Source organism: Ranitomeya variabilis, chromosome 1 (genome assembly GCF_051348905.1).
Source record: "Ranitomeya variabilis isolate aRanVar5 chromosome 1, aRanVar5.hap1, whole genome shotgun sequence".
Lineage (NCBI taxonomy): Eukaryota > Metazoa > Chordata > Amphibia > Anura > Dendrobatidae > Ranitomeya > Ranitomeya variabilis.
In genome coordinates this window covers 680,122,047-680,139,761 of record NC_135232.1, presented here as the reverse complement: position 1 = coordinate 680,139,761, position 17,715 = coordinate 680,122,047, and the positions used below count along the sequence as shown (strand labels likewise).

General features: G+C 45.9%; 1 protein-coding gene across 2 annotated transcripts in view; it reads left to right on the top strand.

The window, feature by feature from the left end:
• RTN1 (reticulon 1) overlaps positions 1 to 17,715 on the top strand; it is a 481,263-nt gene that overhangs the window by 288,800 nt on the left and 174,748 nt on the right. For both annotated transcript variants that reach the window (XM_077265286.1, XM_077265277.1), the window contains one exon: positions 9,158 to 9,883. In XM_077265286.1, coding sequence (XP_077121401.1) covers positions 9,184 to 9,883 — 700 coding nt within the window. In that variant the 5' untranslated portion in view covers positions 9,158 to 9,183. The remainder of the gene's footprint in view (positions 1 to 9,157; positions 9,884 to 17,715) is intronic.

Below are 17,715 nucleotides of genomic sequence, written 5' to 3'. Positions count from 1 at the left end.
CAGTCCTTTATGCACGACATCTTCCGGAAGTATCTGGATAGGTTCATGATCGTATATTTGGATGATATTTTGGTCTTTTCGGATGATTGGGAGTCTCATGTAAGGCAGGTCAGGATGGTGTTCCAGGTCCTTCGTGCTAATGCGTTGTTTGTGAAGGGCTCTAAATGCCTCTTTGGAGTTCAGAAGGTTTCCTTTTTGGGCTTCATTTTTTCCCCTTCTACTATCGAGATGGATCCTGTTAAAGTTCAGGCCATTTATGATTGGACTCAACCTACATCTGTGAAGAGTCTTCAGAAGTTCCTGGGCTTTGCTAATTTTTACCATCGCTTCATCGCTAATTTTTCTAGTGTGGTTAAGCCTTTGACTGATTTGACGAAGAAAGGCGCTGATGTGGTGAATTGGTCCCCTGCGGCCGTTGAGGCTTTTCAGGAGCTTAAACGTCGTTTTACTTCTGCCCCTGTGTTGCGTAAGCCGGATGTTTTGCTCCCTTTTCAGGTCGAGGTTGATGCTTCTGAGATTGGGGCAGGGGCTGTTTTGTCTCAGAGAAGTTCTGATGGCTCCTTGATGAAGCCGTGTGCTTTCTTTTCTAGAAAGTTTTCGCCTGCCGAGCGCAATTATGATGTCGGCAATCGGGAGTTGTTGGCTATGAAGTGGGCATTCGAGGAGTGGCGACATTGGCTTGAGGGAGCCAAACATCGCGTGGTGGTCCTGACTGATCACAAGAATCTGACTTACCTCGAGTCCGCCAAGCGGTTGAACCCTAGACAGGCTCGATGGTCACTGTTTTTCTCCCGTTTCGATTTTGTGTTCTCATACCTTCCGGGATTTAAGAATGTGAAGGCTGATGCCCTTTCTAGGAGTTTTTTGCCTGATTCTCCGGGAGTCCCTGAGCCGGCTGGTATTTTTAAAGAGGGGGTGATTCTGTCTGCCATCTCCCCTGATTTGCGGCGGGTGCTGCAGGAGTTTCAGGCTGATAGACCTGACCGCTGTCCAGTGGAGAAACTGTTTGTCCCTGATAGATGGACTAGTAGGGTTATTTCTGAGGTTCATTGTTCAGTGTTGGCTGGTCATCCTGGGATTTTTGGTACCAGAGATTTGGTTGCCAGGTCCTTTTGGTGGCCTTCCTTGTCATGTGATGTGCGTTCCTTCGTGCAGTCCTGTGGGACTTGTGCTCGGGCCAAACCTTGCTGTTCTCGTGCCAGTGGGTTGCTTTTGCCTTTGCCTGTCCCGAAGAGGCCCTGGACACATATTTCCATGGATTTTATTTCTGATCTTCCTGTCTCTCAAAGGATGTCTGTCATCTGGGTGGTTTGTGATCGGTTTTCTAAGATGGTCCATTTGGTACCCTTGCCTAAATTGCCTTCCTCCTCTGATTTGGTTCCATTATTTTTTCAGCATGTGGTTCGTTTGCATGGCATTCCGGAGAACATTGTGTCGGACAGAGGTTCCCAATTTGTTTCTAGGTTTTGGCGGTCCTTTTGTGCTAAGATGGGCATTGATTTGTCTTTTTCTTCAGCGTTCCATCCTCAGACAAATGGCCAAACCGAACGAACCAATCAGACCTTGGAAACCTATCTGAGATGCTTTGTTTCTGCTGATCAGGATGATTGGGTGACCTTCTTGCCATTGGCCGAGTTCGCCCTTAATAATCGGGCTAGTTCTGCTACTTTGGTTTCGCCTTTTTTTTGTAATTCTGGTTTTCATCCCCGTTTTTCTTCAGGGCAGGTTGAGCCTTCTGACTGTCCTGGTGTGGATTCTGTGGTGGACAGGTTGCAACAAATTTGGACTCACGTGGTGGACAATTTGACGTTGTCTCAGGAGAAGGCGCAACGTTTTGCTAACCGCTGTCGCTGTGTTGGTCCCCGACTTCGTGTTGGGGATTTGGTTTGGTTGTCTTCTCGTTATGTTCCTATGAAGGTTTCTTCTCCTAAGTTCAAGCCTCGTTTCATTGGTCCTTATAAGATTTCTGAAATTATCAATCCTGTGTCATTTCGTTTGGCCCTTCCTACTTCTTTTGCCATCCATAATGTGTTCCATAGGTCGTTGTTGCGGAGATATGTGGCACCTATGATTTCTTCCGTTGATCCTCCTGCTCCGGTGTTGGTTGAGGGGGAGTTGGAGTATGTGGTGGAGAAGATTGGATTCTCGTATTTCGACACGGAAGCTTCAGTACCTGGTTAAATGGAAGGGCTATGGTCAGGAGGATAATTCCTGGGTTGTTGCCTCCGATGTCCATGCTGCCGATTTGGTTCGTGCCTTTCAATTGGCTCGTCCTGATCGGCCTGGGGGCTCTGGTGAGGGTTCGGTGACCCCTCCTCAAGGGAGGGTACTGTTGTGAATTCCGTTCTCGGGCTCCCTCCTGTGGTCGTGAATGGTACTTGAAAAACTAGAAAAATCCACCACAGAGTTTACAAAAATCTCCACACCTGACTAAAGGTGTGGAGGGTAAATCTGCTTCCCAGAGTTTCCAGCTTAACTGAATAAATCCATACTGACAAGCTGGACTAGAAAAAACATAGAAAGTGCAGAAAGATTAAGTCCACAACAAGTGGACTGCAAAAGAACAAAGCAAGGACTTATCTTTGCTGAACTGGTCAGAATATCAGGGAAATCCAAGCAGAGATGTGAATCCAACCAGGAACCATTGACAACTGGCACAGGCTGAAGGATAGAACCAGGCTAAATAGCCGAGCCAGAAAGACAATCAGTGGAAGCAGCTGCTGACTACTAAATCCAAGGAGCAGCAGTACTGTTGTGAATTCCGTTCTCGGGCTCCCTCCTGTGGTCGTGAATGGTACTTTGGTGAGTTCTGTCCTTGGACACCCTCTGGTGGCTTTGAGTGGAACTGCTGATCTTTGAGGTTGGCTTTCTCAGCTGCCCTCGTTTATTGCTTCTGCTGGCTTCCCTATTTAACTCTGCCCAGGTCGTTAGTCCATGCCAGCTGTCAATGTTTCAGTACTGGTTCAGATCTCTCTTGGATTTCTCAGATGACCTGTCTACTCCAGCAGAAGCTAAGTCCTTGCTAGTCATTTGCTGTTCATCGGTTTTTGAATATATTTTTCAGTACATGCTATGTTTCTAGTCCAGCTTGCTATTATGATATTTCCTTGCTAGCTGGAAGCTCTGGGGGTGCAGAGCTGCACTTCCACACCGTGAGTCGGTTTGGAGGTCTTTTTGCACACTCTGCTTGGTTTTTGTAGTTTTTAATACTGACCGCATAGTTCCCTTTCCTATCCTCTGTCTATCTAGAGAAGATTCGGCCTCCTTTGCTAAAATCTGTTTCATTCCTGTGTTTGTCACTTCCCTCTTAACTCACAGTTAATATTTGTGGGGGGCTACCTTTACTTTGGGGAATTTCTCTGAGGCAAGGTAGGCTGCTATTTCTATCTTTAGGGGTAGTTAGCTCTTAGGCTGTGAAGAGGCGTCTAGGGAGAGTTAGGTACGCTCCACGGCTATTTCTAGTGTGTGTGATAGGATTAGGGATTGCGGTCAGTAGAGTTACCACCTCCTCAGAGCTTGTCCCAGGTTTTCTGTTTTAACCATCAGGTCATTTCGGGTGCTCCTAACCACCAGGTCCATAACACAGTACCACTTAAAACCACCGGAGGGAGCCCAAGAGCAGAACTCGCAAAAGTGCCACTTACAACCACCGGAGGGAGCCCAAGAGCGGAATTCACAACACCTGAGACCGGCATGCTGGGCCTCCACAAAAGTCCATGAAAACACCCGTTGGGCTCTCACACAGGTAATGCCCCCCGGTTGGGCAAGGATCTCACCTTTTAGCTTGGCGTAGTCCTGGGTGTCCTCCCAACTGAGGTCAAAGTAGGCTTTTAGCACGTCACCCCTCAGGAACGGAGCCATCACTTCCCACTGGGAAGTTGACAGGTTCTCCCAGTCTTCCGTGTGCTCATATACGGTGAGGAAAGCTTCCATGTCATCTTCCGGACTCAGTTTCCTCAAAGCGGAGGGAACTTTGTCTCTGGCCTCGCGAATTTCCAGGGTCGGCGCTGGAGGTGCCTCCCACAGGGCTGCAATTTGCTGCAGCAACAGGTTATTGGTTGCTGTGGTTGCTGCATGAAGACCAGCTGCCTCAAGATTTCCTCCTATTTACCTGCAGGCCTGCGTTGCAGTGTGTTAAGCCTAATGACAGACATGCAGTTGGCGTTGGGGTATGTCTCAATTCACACTGCCCGCATTCTCCAACCAAATATAGTGCAGCGGTGTCCTCACTGTGCAGTGATGAGGCAGTGACCCAGGAAAGTTCAAAAGTAAACGTAGGTTTAATGTCCAAACTCACAAACAAAACACACGGTGTCCTCTGGATCAAAGCCGGGAAACAAGACAGTTCATAAATGCCTCCTGTTACCGGGGGTGACTGCACCACCGTATTATGCTGCAGGGTGACAGGAGTTTGCTCCGCTTGACTCTGTGTTTCCTCACACAGGCTGAGCTTTTGCAGAGCTGTCTGCTCTGCACCTTGCAAACTCCCCACTGACACACTTAACCCTCTGCTGCAGGGGTTATTACAATGAACCTGTGGCCGTAGGCCACATGGAAAACCCGGCAGGGGGAGGAAATGGACCGCCCCACTACCTTCCTGTAGTCTGTTTCAAAGATAAAAGCCTGTGGCAGGTTTTCCTAACTCTGCCTTGGACAAATAGCTTGCCCCGGACCAATACTCACTTTTATTAAGCATTGCAATCACAGCTATGCCTGTGACTGCAATGTACTCCCACGGCCTTAATACGCTTCTGAGCACATCGTGGGGGACACATTTCGGGCCCTCATATATAACACGGTCACTGCCTCACAGCTGCCAGATCAATAGATGCTTTTAGAAGCTTTATGCTCTGACCACTCTATGATGCACATATGCCCTACTAAGACAAAGAAAGGGATGGCCTGCATGAAACAAAACATATTTTGTAGCTTGTCTTACAGCCATCTCATAAAGCTCTCAGTCATTAGTAGCAGCAGATTGACTGCAGTGGTCATGTGACGCAACAGTCAGCTGCCGCCAACCACTTTGACGGAATATTGAGGAGCTGCAGCCTATCTGTGGGGCCCTGAAGGGATTAAGCAATGATTGTCCAGTAGAAAACAACTCCTTTAAAAAGTTTGTTCCACATTCTGTCTTCTGAAAGCAACCACTCTCTGCTTCCTGCTTGCTGGGGGGTGAAATGTTCGGACAGTTCTGATCAGCGGCTTAAAATAGCAGGACCTACTTGCCATTTCATGCATTATTCTGATTCGTCAACCTCCGTAAACGCTCGTCTGTATCCAGGGTTGCCACTAGAAATTTCGGGGCCCCATACTGGCAAAATTTTCAGGGCCCCCTTGAGACTCCGCCCAGGCTCCACCCCAGCCCCGCCTCCACTCCTCGAACTGTCCACAGTCCCACCGCTCTCTCTTGGAAAAACTCCACTTCTCACCTATCACACACTAACAGTTCCCATCACCAGATCATACATATAGCCGGCAGCTTTTGATTTGGCCAAAAGATTTTTTAAGCCTCCACCATAAGACAGTAGACACTTTTGGCCGGGCTCTACTCTACTGTAACCTATTAAATATTTGTTAAAATATGCAATACAATTTAGGTATATTTTTATTTATTTTTCAATTTTTAAAATGACCAATAATATCACATACAACGAACAAATACCACCGCACCATGGCCAGAGACCATATTACCACCACAGTGATCGAATAATATCACATACAGAGAACAAATACCACAACACCAGGACCAGACCACATATTACCACCACAAAGTGACCATATAGCACATACAAGGGACAAATACCACCGCACCATGTCCAGACCACATATTACCACCACATAGTGACTGAATACTACAATACTGATCAGTAATAAAAAAACACAAAAAACACAATACTATCACCATTGCCACCATTGCCAAGTGCCATTATACACAGGAGATATATATATATAGTGTCAGTGTATAGGTAACACACTGACTCACCAATGACGTCTCTAGGTGAAGTCCTTCATCTTTGTTTTTCATCTTTCATCCAGCACAGACTGCCATCACTTCTTCCAGCCAGGGCTCGTCTCTACAGGAAATAACACAGTTATCTCAAGCTCCGCTTGCAGAACACATTACTTAATTTTTCCCAACTTCTACATTACACCACATGAAGAAAAAAAGGCGACATAGTGTAACTTTAAACAGCAACAGGACCGCCCCCCATTTAAAACAGTATCCTCAAAAAATAAAATAAATACATGACTGCAGTAATATCCCTTAATTAGCCCCTATGGTAATAATATTCCCCATCCTAGTCCCCGTGTGTCTCATTCCTGGCTTCAGCCATATGTTCTCCCATCCTGCCCTCATGAGTATCCATCCTGCCCCATCTGTCTCCATCGTATCCATCCTGCCCCATGATCCAATCCTGCCCCCATGTCTTTCATTCTGCTTCGTGTCTCCAATCATGCCCTGTATCTCCATTCTTGCCCCATCTGTCTCAGTCCTGCCCCCAGTGTGTCCAGCATTCTGCCCCAGTGTCTCCAGTCCTGCCCCCTGTGTGTCCAGCATTCTGCCCCCAGTGTCTCCAGGATTCTACCCCCAGTGTCTCCAGCATTCTGCCCCCAGTGCTCCAGCATTCTATCCCCAGTGTCTCCAGCATTCTGCCCCCAATGTGTCCAACATTCTGCCCCAGGCCCCCCTGATCGCCGCTCTCAATAATAATAAAAAAAAGTTCTTCTTACCTGGCCACGCTCCTGTGGCGGGCGAAGCTCCCTCCACTCAGCTGAAGCGCGCACTTGCCAGCAACTGATACTGACGTCAGACGCCGGCAACGTGCGCACTGCGGCTGACGTCAGCTGCCAGCCCCCGATTGGCTGGTGGCTGTTAATTATTGACGTGCGGGCGCGTGCCCGCACCCGCACGTCAATAGCGTTAAACTGCTGCAGCGCAGCTAAGGGCCCGGTTTAGCCTGCCAGTAGGGGCCCGGTGAGCAGATGAGACATCGCCCGATGTGGGCCTCCTCTGCCCACCGGACCCCATATGCCAGTCAGAGCAGTAATGCCCTGATGGCCCTGTCTGAACCCACCCCAAGTTGGCTGTGATGTGATATTATGTGATCTTAAGCCAGTGTCACAATTGAACAAGGCAAATCTCACCAAATTGACTTGAAGAAGCACAACAGACTATTTTAGAGATAACTCTTGAGTTTCCATGCCTGGCTACCCCACTTTAACAATTACAGAGGAAGGACTGTTTTAGTGTGGAAAGCTGGTGTGCCGTAAATTGCGCACACTTGTAGGAAGTAGATCGCTCCAGGAGATACAAAACAGCTAGCAGGAACTCCACATGGGTTACTGTTTGATCATGCTGCACCTCTGGCCTGATGTTATGACTCTGTTGTAGGGTGACCCGGGTCTCCTTCCCTGTCCCTAACGCTAGAGGGCGCACTAGCTCACCCTGTTCCCTGAGTTACTTCTGGAGGTGAAGATACCAGGGCCATGTACTTTGCCTTATCTCCTGAATCTACCCTCTGCTTGTAATCTTCCTCCACCCAGGGAAGAAGTCAATAGTTGTGCACCATAGTACACAGCAAGTGGAGGATAGGGAAAAAACAAAATATGAGAAGGAAAGGGAATTATCAGACTTACTAAACAAAGAAACAGTCACAGATAAACCCACCAAATGCCTTCTCATATAACCACCAACTACTATCCTCCCAGCCATGCAGCATAAGTAAGCTCTGACGATGTGTGTCAGTCATGACTCAGATTATATAGGGGATAGACGTGGCTCAGCTCAGAGTTCGCAACATATCCAATTAACCCCTGGACTGGCAAAAGACATTTACACCATTTAAAAAGAAGGTGAAGTGCTTCTTTTCAGTGCAGGAGTAGGAGCAATCAGATATTGTGTTCCTCTGGCTCCTCTTTGGTACAGTAACCTCTTGACACCTGAACTGTCAGTTCTCCAATGCTGCAAGCAGAGGCAGCTTTGCCTCTGCAGCCAACAGAAGAGCAGATTTGCACTGAACCTTGCCCAGAACAGCGCTTACAAACTCTCTAACAAAGGGCTTGTAACTGTGGAGCTCCTTTCCTAGGGGATTGGCTATGAGTGATAGATTCTTGAGAACAAAGAGGATTTTAATTAAAGGAAACCTGTCACCCCCCTCAGGCGTTTGTAACTAAAAGAGCCATCTTGTGCAGCACAAATGCTGCATTCTGACAAGGTGGCTCTTTTAGTTATGATGCTTGCACATGCTGAAATAATCACTTATAAAATGTGCCCCCTCTTACCCTGAAATCGCCAGGGAGGCGGGTCTTTCCTTCCTAATCAGACGCAGCACAGCTGTCACTCCAGGCCTGTGCGCGCCGAGCGCCGCCTCCTCTTGCTGTGCGTCCCTGGCGCCTGCGCGTTAATTTTTTTTTTTCCGGGCGTGCGCAGTTGCGCTGCCCTTTGTACTTACAGCGCAGGCGCCGGGGACGATAATGAAGCAAGAGGAGGCGGTGCCCGGCGCGCACAGGCCTGGAGTGATGGCTGTGCTGCGTCTGATTAGAAAGGAAAGACCCGCCTCTCTGGCGATTTCAGGGTAAGAGGGGACACATTTTATAAGTGATTATTTCAGCGTGTGCAGGCATCATTACTAAAAGAGCCACCTTATCAGAATGCAGCATTTGTGCTGCACAAGGTGGCTCTTTTAGTTACAAACGCCTGAGGGGGGTGACAGGTTCCCTTTAACAAGTGAATTTCAAGGCTGCTTGTTTTTACAAGCATTTTGTAGTATTACCAATTTAAGATGACGAGACAACCTTTTTAAGCTTCTCAGAATACAATGATAAATGCAAATTTCCCAGTAACTGGAAAGAACCATCCACAGCAGCAGAGAAAAAAACAAAAAAGGCTTGAGGAGACATTTCTCTCCTGACTGATGAGAAGGCAAATACAATCAGCGAGGAGGCGAGAAGTGTATAGAATGTACCTGAAAATATAGAAGTCACATCGGCATGAAAAGAAAATCAATATGAAAGAAAAAACACCAAAATATGATATAACTTTTTGTATAACCTAAGGAAAAATAAAATATGTGAGCGTAAAACTGAACCTTCACTTAAAAGATTGTTTAATATATTTTAACAAGTTTTTTAACTTTTAATCTTGTGCTTTCAGATTATAAAAGCAGCAAGAAATTACCCATGGATGATGAAGGAGCCTTTTACACCTCTCTGACGTCAGATGAGCGTTACATGTCTCAGCCAGACTCCAACTACTTCACCGGGATTCTTAAAAGAGGAGATGTTGGCACCAGCTTGGACGATGAGGAACAACTTAGCCTTGGTTCTCAGTCTCCTCAAGAAATGCCTGCTTTTCAGTTTCGAGGGTTGTTTAGTTCAGATTCAGGTATTGGGATGACACCAGCTGAAAGCAAAGATGTTATCAAAACATTGTCTGATCCAATGGAGGATGATAAATTAGAAGCGTACAAGTATATTGACATCAGCAGATCCCCAGATAGCAACCCAAAGCATTCTCCAGGCGATGATGAGAAAAAGCCAAGCCCTACGGGATATGATTTTTCTGATGGGGTTACTTCAAAAACCCTGCAAAAAGACAAACATAGTGGCAAAGTGAGCGAAGATCTGTCTTTTGCACCTTATATGGAGGAACCTGGGAACAGTATGGGACTGTATAGTGACACGGGACCCAGAAATACTAAAATTTCTCCAGTAAAAATCACTCTTACTGAATCTTCTATTGATAATGACTTTAATGAAAGCATTGATGATCTGTCTGACGCAGGTTTAAAACCAAGTTCTGATATAGTCCCAACTGTTATGGTGTCTGAACCAGAGGATGACAGTCCAGAGTCACTTACACCTCCATCCATAGAAACAGGTAAGCCCATGATAACCCTATAAACTAAACCTAAAAATTACATAATCAAGTGTACCTGTCACTTCAGGTGATTTTTCAGAATAAGATGTGTTTACATAAGGAATAACACAAATTCTGGCTAATATATGACTCGTATCCTGTTGCATTTTTCTCAAGTTTTCCCTTGTGCGTGCTCTATCTATAATTTTTAGTTGTCTCTGAGCTAGTAGGTGGCTCCCAGCTCCCCTGATGTCTCACATACACAGCACACAAAGACACAAGGGATTCCTGCTCTCGTTTCCCTGTTTAGTACAGATTCACAAGCAGCAGCAGTATAGAGGACATCATATTATTATTATTATTATTTATTTATATAGCACCATTAATTCCATGGTGCTGTACATGTGAAAAGGGGTTACATACAGAGTTATAGATATTGTTAACAGTAAACAAATTTACAGTGACAGACTGGTACAGAGGGGAGAGGACTCTGTCCTTGCTGACTTACATTCTTCAGGATAGTGGGGAAGAGACAAGAGGTTGGTGTGCTGCAGCACTGGTGGTGGTGAGGCGGCAGCTCGGGTGGTCGTGGCAGCAGCTCGGGTGGTTGTGGCGGCAGCTAGGGTGGTCGGTGAGGTGGCGGGAGCTCGGGTGGTCAGTGACATGGCGGCAGCTCGGGTGGTCGGGGACGTGGTGGCAGCTCGGGTGGTCAGTGACATGGCGGCAGCTCGGGTGGTCGGTGACGTGGCGGCAGCTCGGGCGGTTGGTGAGGCGGCAGAATGGTTATTGCAGGCTGTAGGCTTTCCTGAAGAGATGGGTTTTCAGGTTCCGTCTGAAGGATCCGAGGGTGGTGGATAATCGGACGTGTTGAGGCGTGGAATTCCAGAGGATGGGGGATATTCGGGAGAAATCTTGGAGGCGGTTGTGTGAGGAACGAATAAGTGTGGAGGAAAGAAGGAGGTCTTGGGAGGATCGAAGATTACGTGAGGGAAGATAGTGGGAGATTAGTTCAGAGATATAGGGAGGGGACAGGTTGTGGATGGCTTTGTAGGTCAGTGTTAGTAGTTTGAACTGGATTCGTTGGGGAATTGGGAGCCAGTGGAGGGATTTGCAGAGGGGAGAAGCAGGAGAGTAGCGAGGAGAGAGGTGGATTAGGCGGGCAGCAGAGTTGAGGACAGACTGGAGCAGTGCAAGAGAGTTAGTGGGGAGGCCACAGAGGAGGGTGTTGCAGTAATTGAGGCAGGAGATGATGAGGGCATGCACAAGAGTTTTAGTAGATGATTGCTTGTTGAAACAATAACCGCCTGTAGTGCCTTAATCCACCAGGCACCTTTGTCAGGTGTGGGAGGCCTGAAAACCACCCCAACCTGTCTGACTATTTCTGGACATAAGGAGAGGACAGGAGCTGGGGAGAATTCAGTCTTGTGTGGGACCATGATGTGAAGAGCATATCAGAGAGAAAGAAGAGTGTATGGACTATGCTATCCTCTGTCTGCTGGACTGTTGGCCTTTTATCCTAGTATTGAACTGTATTCGTGTTCTGGACTATTGTATCCTCAGTGTGGTGGATCGTATATGGACCTTTTGTATTTTTGCCTAAACAAAGGTTCTTGGATCTTTTCACTCATCTCTCGCTCTGTTGATTGTGTGGTACCGGAGTAGGACCCCCGTGACAACAAACAATCATAGAGCAGCACTTAGCAGTGTAGCTGTGAATCCAGCTGTGGGGTGAGATAAAACAATAGACAGCAGTAAGATAAAGTTTCTTATATTCACTTGTACTATTGATTGTTGAAACAACATTGACCATTAATGCATACAGTTCTATAAGTTACAAGATGCCCTGTCACAGTATAATTACTTAAAGGGAACCTGTCACGTCAGATAACTCTATTAACCTGCAGGTGTTGGGTGTGTGCATGGCTGAAAGTCATCGGCTCCCGGGAGCCGTGCTGTCAGCACTGCATCTGGGCACCTTTCTAATGCTATTAACTTACAGATTAACCCTATATCTGCAGGTCAATCGCATTATTCCACATGACAGGTTCCTTTTAATGTTTGATTTTGTGGCATTTGTTATTTGACACATACTGGTGGGCTATTATGTAATCATTGCCTTAGAAATGTCCACAAATGTCCAAAAATATAACAAAGAGCAGACAAAGGGGCGGCAGACAAACTCCTGGACTTGGTTCACAGCACACACAGATCGATGGTATCAAACCTAGCCAAGTTCCTTTCAATTAACTATATTGGGAGCTGTAAACTGTGGCAGACAATAAAATATTGTGCAGTCGCTGTTCTCAGTGTCCTTGGCAAACGCCGCAATGCAACGTATTGGGTAGAATTGGAAAGGTACGATCAACAGATATAGAGGTAATTCTATTTTTTTTCTCTGTAGGGCAATGGAAAAACATCATGGTAATGTCCTTACTGTGTTAAAGGGATTGTCCAGGAAAAAGGCCTGGCTGCCCTTCTTCGGAGCGGAGCTACAATGTCAGATGTAACCAATAGACTGGTTTGGCTTGAAACTGGTTTTGAAAAATAAAAGCAGCCATATTTTTCTAATCCTGGAAAACCCCTTAATAGCGCTCTCTACTGTTAGGGCACTAGCGGTTGCGCTGGGTTTTTGCGCCCTCGTAAATAAGGCCAATCTAGAGATATAGGGAACATTTACTGATTCTTTCCAAACTTAAAGGGTTTGACGAGTGAAAATAACTTATCCCCTGTGCATAGGAAAGGGAACAACTTATAAATTAATGGGGTTAAGACCCCTGGGACCCACAGCAATTGGCAGAACAGGGTACGTATTCCCATTTAGAAAGGGCATGTCCAACCGGTGCTCTATTCATTCCCTTTGCGTCTGCTGAGCGTTGCACTCGACTTTTTCCGTCATCCCCATAGAGAATGCTTGGAGTGGTGGTCGTGCATCTGTACTGCCGCTCCAATCTAATGCGGATAGGAATGCCTTGTCCTGCAGTTCGGTGCGGACCCTGTGGCTAGTGATAGTATTTCTTCACGGGACACGCCCTTTAAGGGGCCCGTACAACTTAAATGTTATTGGCCAAAATTATACCTCACTCCCCAATATACATACACGCTTCACCAAGCTTTTATGTATTTCTAATCAGTAGAGGGGGAGAATGCCGCCATCGAACACCTTAGAGGGCAGCTACCACCCCCCAGAGAATAAAAGGAGCAGATCTTTGCTTTTAACGTGCCAGATCCCCAACTCTTCTGACACATAATGTGAGAATCAGGAGACCCCCATACCCATTAAATGGTCATCTGGTTCCCTGTAGGCTCGACCAACTTGAATCTAATGTATATGGGTCCCGTCAGTCTAGATAGTCTAAAAATGGACCAAATTTATAAAAGTCGTTCATGCTGGGTCTTTAGAAACTTTTTCTTAACTGTACATCACCTGATAGGCTCTTTTTTCACAATTTTTTGCACCTAAAATATGGCACATTTTAGCGAACATTGTAGCATTTTAATCATGAACCTTGCAAAAAAAAAAGCCACAAATATTTAAATCTATATTCAACATTATATGCTAAATCTTACAACATTATGGTAAATGTGCTGCAAAGGGCATTAAATGCAATCTGTCAGCAGGTTTTTGCTATTTAAACTGAGAGCGACAGAGATCCTGATTCCAGTGATGTGTCACTTGCTCACCATCTTCTGGTAGTTTCAATACAATCAGTGTTTTATCAGCAGGAGACTATATCACTAGAGGACTAGGTGGCACGTGCACAGCAGTCAGGCTAATCTGTGTAATCCCGCCCCCACCACTGATTGGCAGCTTGCTGACAGTGTACGCAGGAAGCTGCCAATCAGGGCTGTGGGCGGGGTTCTACACAGCTCAGCATTCTGACTACAGCAGGTAAAACAGGGATTGTATCAAAGCTTCATCAAGCAGCCCAGTAAGTGACACATCACTGGAATCAGGCTCTCAGCCCCTACATCATGTTGCTTTTAAATTTAATAGCAAAAACCTGCTGACAGTTTCCTTTTAAAGATACACACATTATACCTTCTAGCTACTCTCCCATGATATGCCTGAAAGTGGACTATCCTGATTTAAAGAAAAAAATAAAACCAGTTGTTGAAAAAAAAAAAAATAGAAATTGATTGAAGTTCTAGTGATAAATTCCCAAAGCATTGATCACTATGTAAACTTCTATGCAGATTATGGTTAATCTTATCTTTCCGTGGACGGTATTAGACACATCACTGCACATAACGAAGCCTTTTCGGTCTGCAGGTTTTTCAATATGTAAATGGCTCTTATTGAATAATTTATGGAAGAACTCACTACATATTTCAGCAATGATGCCGTCAACACGAGCGGCGCTCTGTCAATGCTGACAACGGCATACGTGTACAAAATGATAATAATAGTGATCCAATTGTTCCGTAACGCAATCACTATAAACTAATACAGACCAGCACATAGATCAATATAATTACCAGACGCTAATGAAGCTGTCACGTATAGCATAGAACTCCCACTGCCGAATGAAAGAGGATCGGTAATAACATATGCAAAAATACATTGATGTGCTGCAGAACCCACCAATAATGCTAATGTGAATTAATACAACCGTATAATTTATAATGGGGTTTCATGCCTGCCTTAAAGGGAACCTTTCATCAACTTGTCAGTTAGAACAACATGTGCTAGGTAATAAAGCAAATACTATGTAAATGCTGAACAACCCGGAGAGAGAAAACCTGCACTGACGTAAATTTAATACATAAGATTCTGACCACTAGATGGAGCTGAGGAGCTAACTGCATACTGTGTTATCATTGAGCTCAATGTATAAACAGTATGCAGTAACTTCTTGAGCTCCCCCAAGTGGCTTCTGTAGGAAACAATCATTTATTATTATTATTTTTATTATTATTATTATTATTTATTAGAAGCTCTATATCAGAACAACAAAGCTTCAACAGAATGTCCATTGGACACTTGGCATTGTTACATTTGTTTCCTTAGTGTTGCAACCAGTAAAGTCAGAAACTTAGGTTTGCTATCTGGTTGTAATACTGGTTTTGGGGAAATAGAGTCAAAGGTGCTGAGAGATTCCCTTTAAAAAAAAAAGACAGATTTAATAGCCTGCACTTTTAAAGGGAATCTGTCAGCAGGTTTATTTCTTTTTAATCTGAGAGCAGCATAATGTAGTGGCAGAGATTCTGATTCCAGAGATGTGTCGCTTATTAGGCTCTGTGCTGTAATTTCAGTGTTTTGTCAGCAGGAGATTATCACTACAGGACTAGGTGTCTCGTGCCAGGTAGTCCAGCTAATCTGTGTAACTCTGCCTCCACCACCAATTGGAAACTTGATGACAATGTACACAGGAAGCTGCCAATCAGTGATGTGGGGTGAGGTTACACAGTGCTGCCGGATCTGCAGCAGAGAAAACACGGATTCTATCAAAACTGCACTAAGCAGCCCAGTAAGTGATACATCATTGGAATCGGGGTCTCTACATCTACATCATGCTGCTCTCAGATTCCATAGCAAAAAGCTGTAGACTAATTCGCTTTAAAATAAAATACTACCTTCAATCATTAATAACATCAATAGTTACTCCTATAAAAATATGGCAGTGGAAGGTGAGCCTCCTTGTAAGTCATCAGATCCTCTGTCACTTCCATGGCCTAAATAATGGACTCTTTAATGATACACACAGTTGTTTAGTTGTAGTTTGTTTTTACATTGAACATGTATGCAATTTACATATGTGCAGTCACATGCCAGCTAAGCTCATCTGGTTTCTTTTCATAGAAGAGAATTGCAAGGAGCCGGATAAGACTAGTCAGCATTTGACCATACATGTGGTCACGTGACTGCCCAGTTGCACAGGACAAAATGGGAATCGTGACAGTGTGAGCATATTACATAGTGTCACGATTCGGCAGATGGAATTAACAGAGTGATTGCAAACTTTTAATTTCTGACAGTAATAATTTGCTCTTCAGATCTAAGGCTGAAGCCACCATGCATGACAGTACTCTGGTCAGCAGTTCAGCATTAGCATTTGTAAGGATTGGAACCTACGAAACAGAGAAAAATCTATTCTCTAACGTTAATCTAAGATGCCCAAGCGTGGTATTCATGGGCGAGCTTCGATCCCCACTTGCTCTAGCATCCTACAGACAAGGTGTGTCCCAGTCCCGGTGTGCTGCTGTGTATGTTGTGCTTCCCACTTACTTCTGGCCAGCAGGCCTCTTCTGACTCCAGGAATACTTCTTCTGGAACCAGGGCAGCAAATAAACCAGGAGACACATGGTTCATAAAAAACAAACTTTTACTTTATGAATGGCAGTCTGTACAGTATTTACAAGCAGGTGCAAAGGATAAGTCCCAACGGGCTGTCATCTTTCCCACAGGTACCGGATACAACTTCAGCTCTGGTTCTCGGTATTGGTGGCATATCTCCCTCTCTATCTTTCCTAACCTTTGGGGGATCTTTCTCATCTCTAGCAGTATATCTGGATTGCAATAACTTCCTGTTACGGAACTGCAACACAGAATTAGGATAGAAGGGGGAAAACTGACCCTGCACTGAGACTAGGCTGATACCCTACAATGGAGCAGGCGACCCATTCCTTACGAATAGACCCACCGACGATCCTAGCGGATCGCCCCCAGAGTAGGGCAATGGGGTACTCGGCACCGGGTCCTTCTCGGTTCTGGGAATGTCACGGTGGCCTGACCCGGTCCGTGGCCCTTATGAGGGGCATCCAATTAAAGGTGTAGTTTGTCTAGTGTTCGTGACGCCACCTGTGGTGTTCGGTCAGGGTGACCGACACTGCTTAGGGGTCCGCTGGGGTGATGGAGTGGCAGCTAGATGGTATACCTTCCAACAGGTGAAGTATGTCCCCAGGGCTTCCCAGATGTGTAGCTAGTGATGGTGGACTATGTATGGCGCAATGATTAACAAGGACACAAGGTTGCAATCTCTTTACCTTTTACTGAAGACTTCAGCATCCACAGCCCAGAGCACCGATCACAGGGCAAGCAGAGTCTGGCCGGTCTGAAGGCAAATCCAGAGCTCTCTTATGCAGGTGGAAATCAGTAGCCTTCCTACTAGCGCCTGTGTGTTGTAGTACTTCCCTGCTGAGCACCACGGGATAGTCCTCACAACCTTTGTAGATCTTCTAGATGTTATTTCTTCCTCTCTGTCCCCCAGAAGGTATGGATAGGACAAACCCGTTTAACTGGGATGGCCTGAGGCTTGTCTATAGGGACCCTAGAGATGCCACGACCCCAACAATTTGCCATCGTGTCTTCTTAGGTATTAAGGTCGGGCAGCCAACTTGGAATTGACTGTCCTGCCAGTCTCTGAAGTAATGCGTAGAGTCAATTACTCCCTCGGTGTTCCGGTCACTGGCTATGCGCCTCAGAAGGAGGCTGCCTGTCTCGGGGCAGAACTCCTCCCGGTGTTTTCTCCTTGTGCTGTGACTTGATTTCTCACTCTCTACAATACACTTCTCTTTGTGTCCTTTCTTAGGATACTGCCGCACGTGGGTCAGGCGCAGCTCCGTAGCTTTCTATCTCGTGCTAGGACTCTGACAGGGACCCTCTGTCTGCAGCTCAGATGTTCCTCCTTTCCCCCTGTCTGCCTGACAGGTGTTGCCTGGGCAAAGCCCAGCCAGCTTCTCCCTAACTTCCTATCCAACCTGTTATGACCTGGTTGTTAAGAGGCCACACTGATATGACCTGGTGGCTAAAACGCAACATGGAACGAGCTCTGAGAAGGTGGTATCTCTACTGACCGCAGTCCCTAATCCTAACAACAACACTAGTAATAGCCGTGGGATGTTCCTGACTCTCC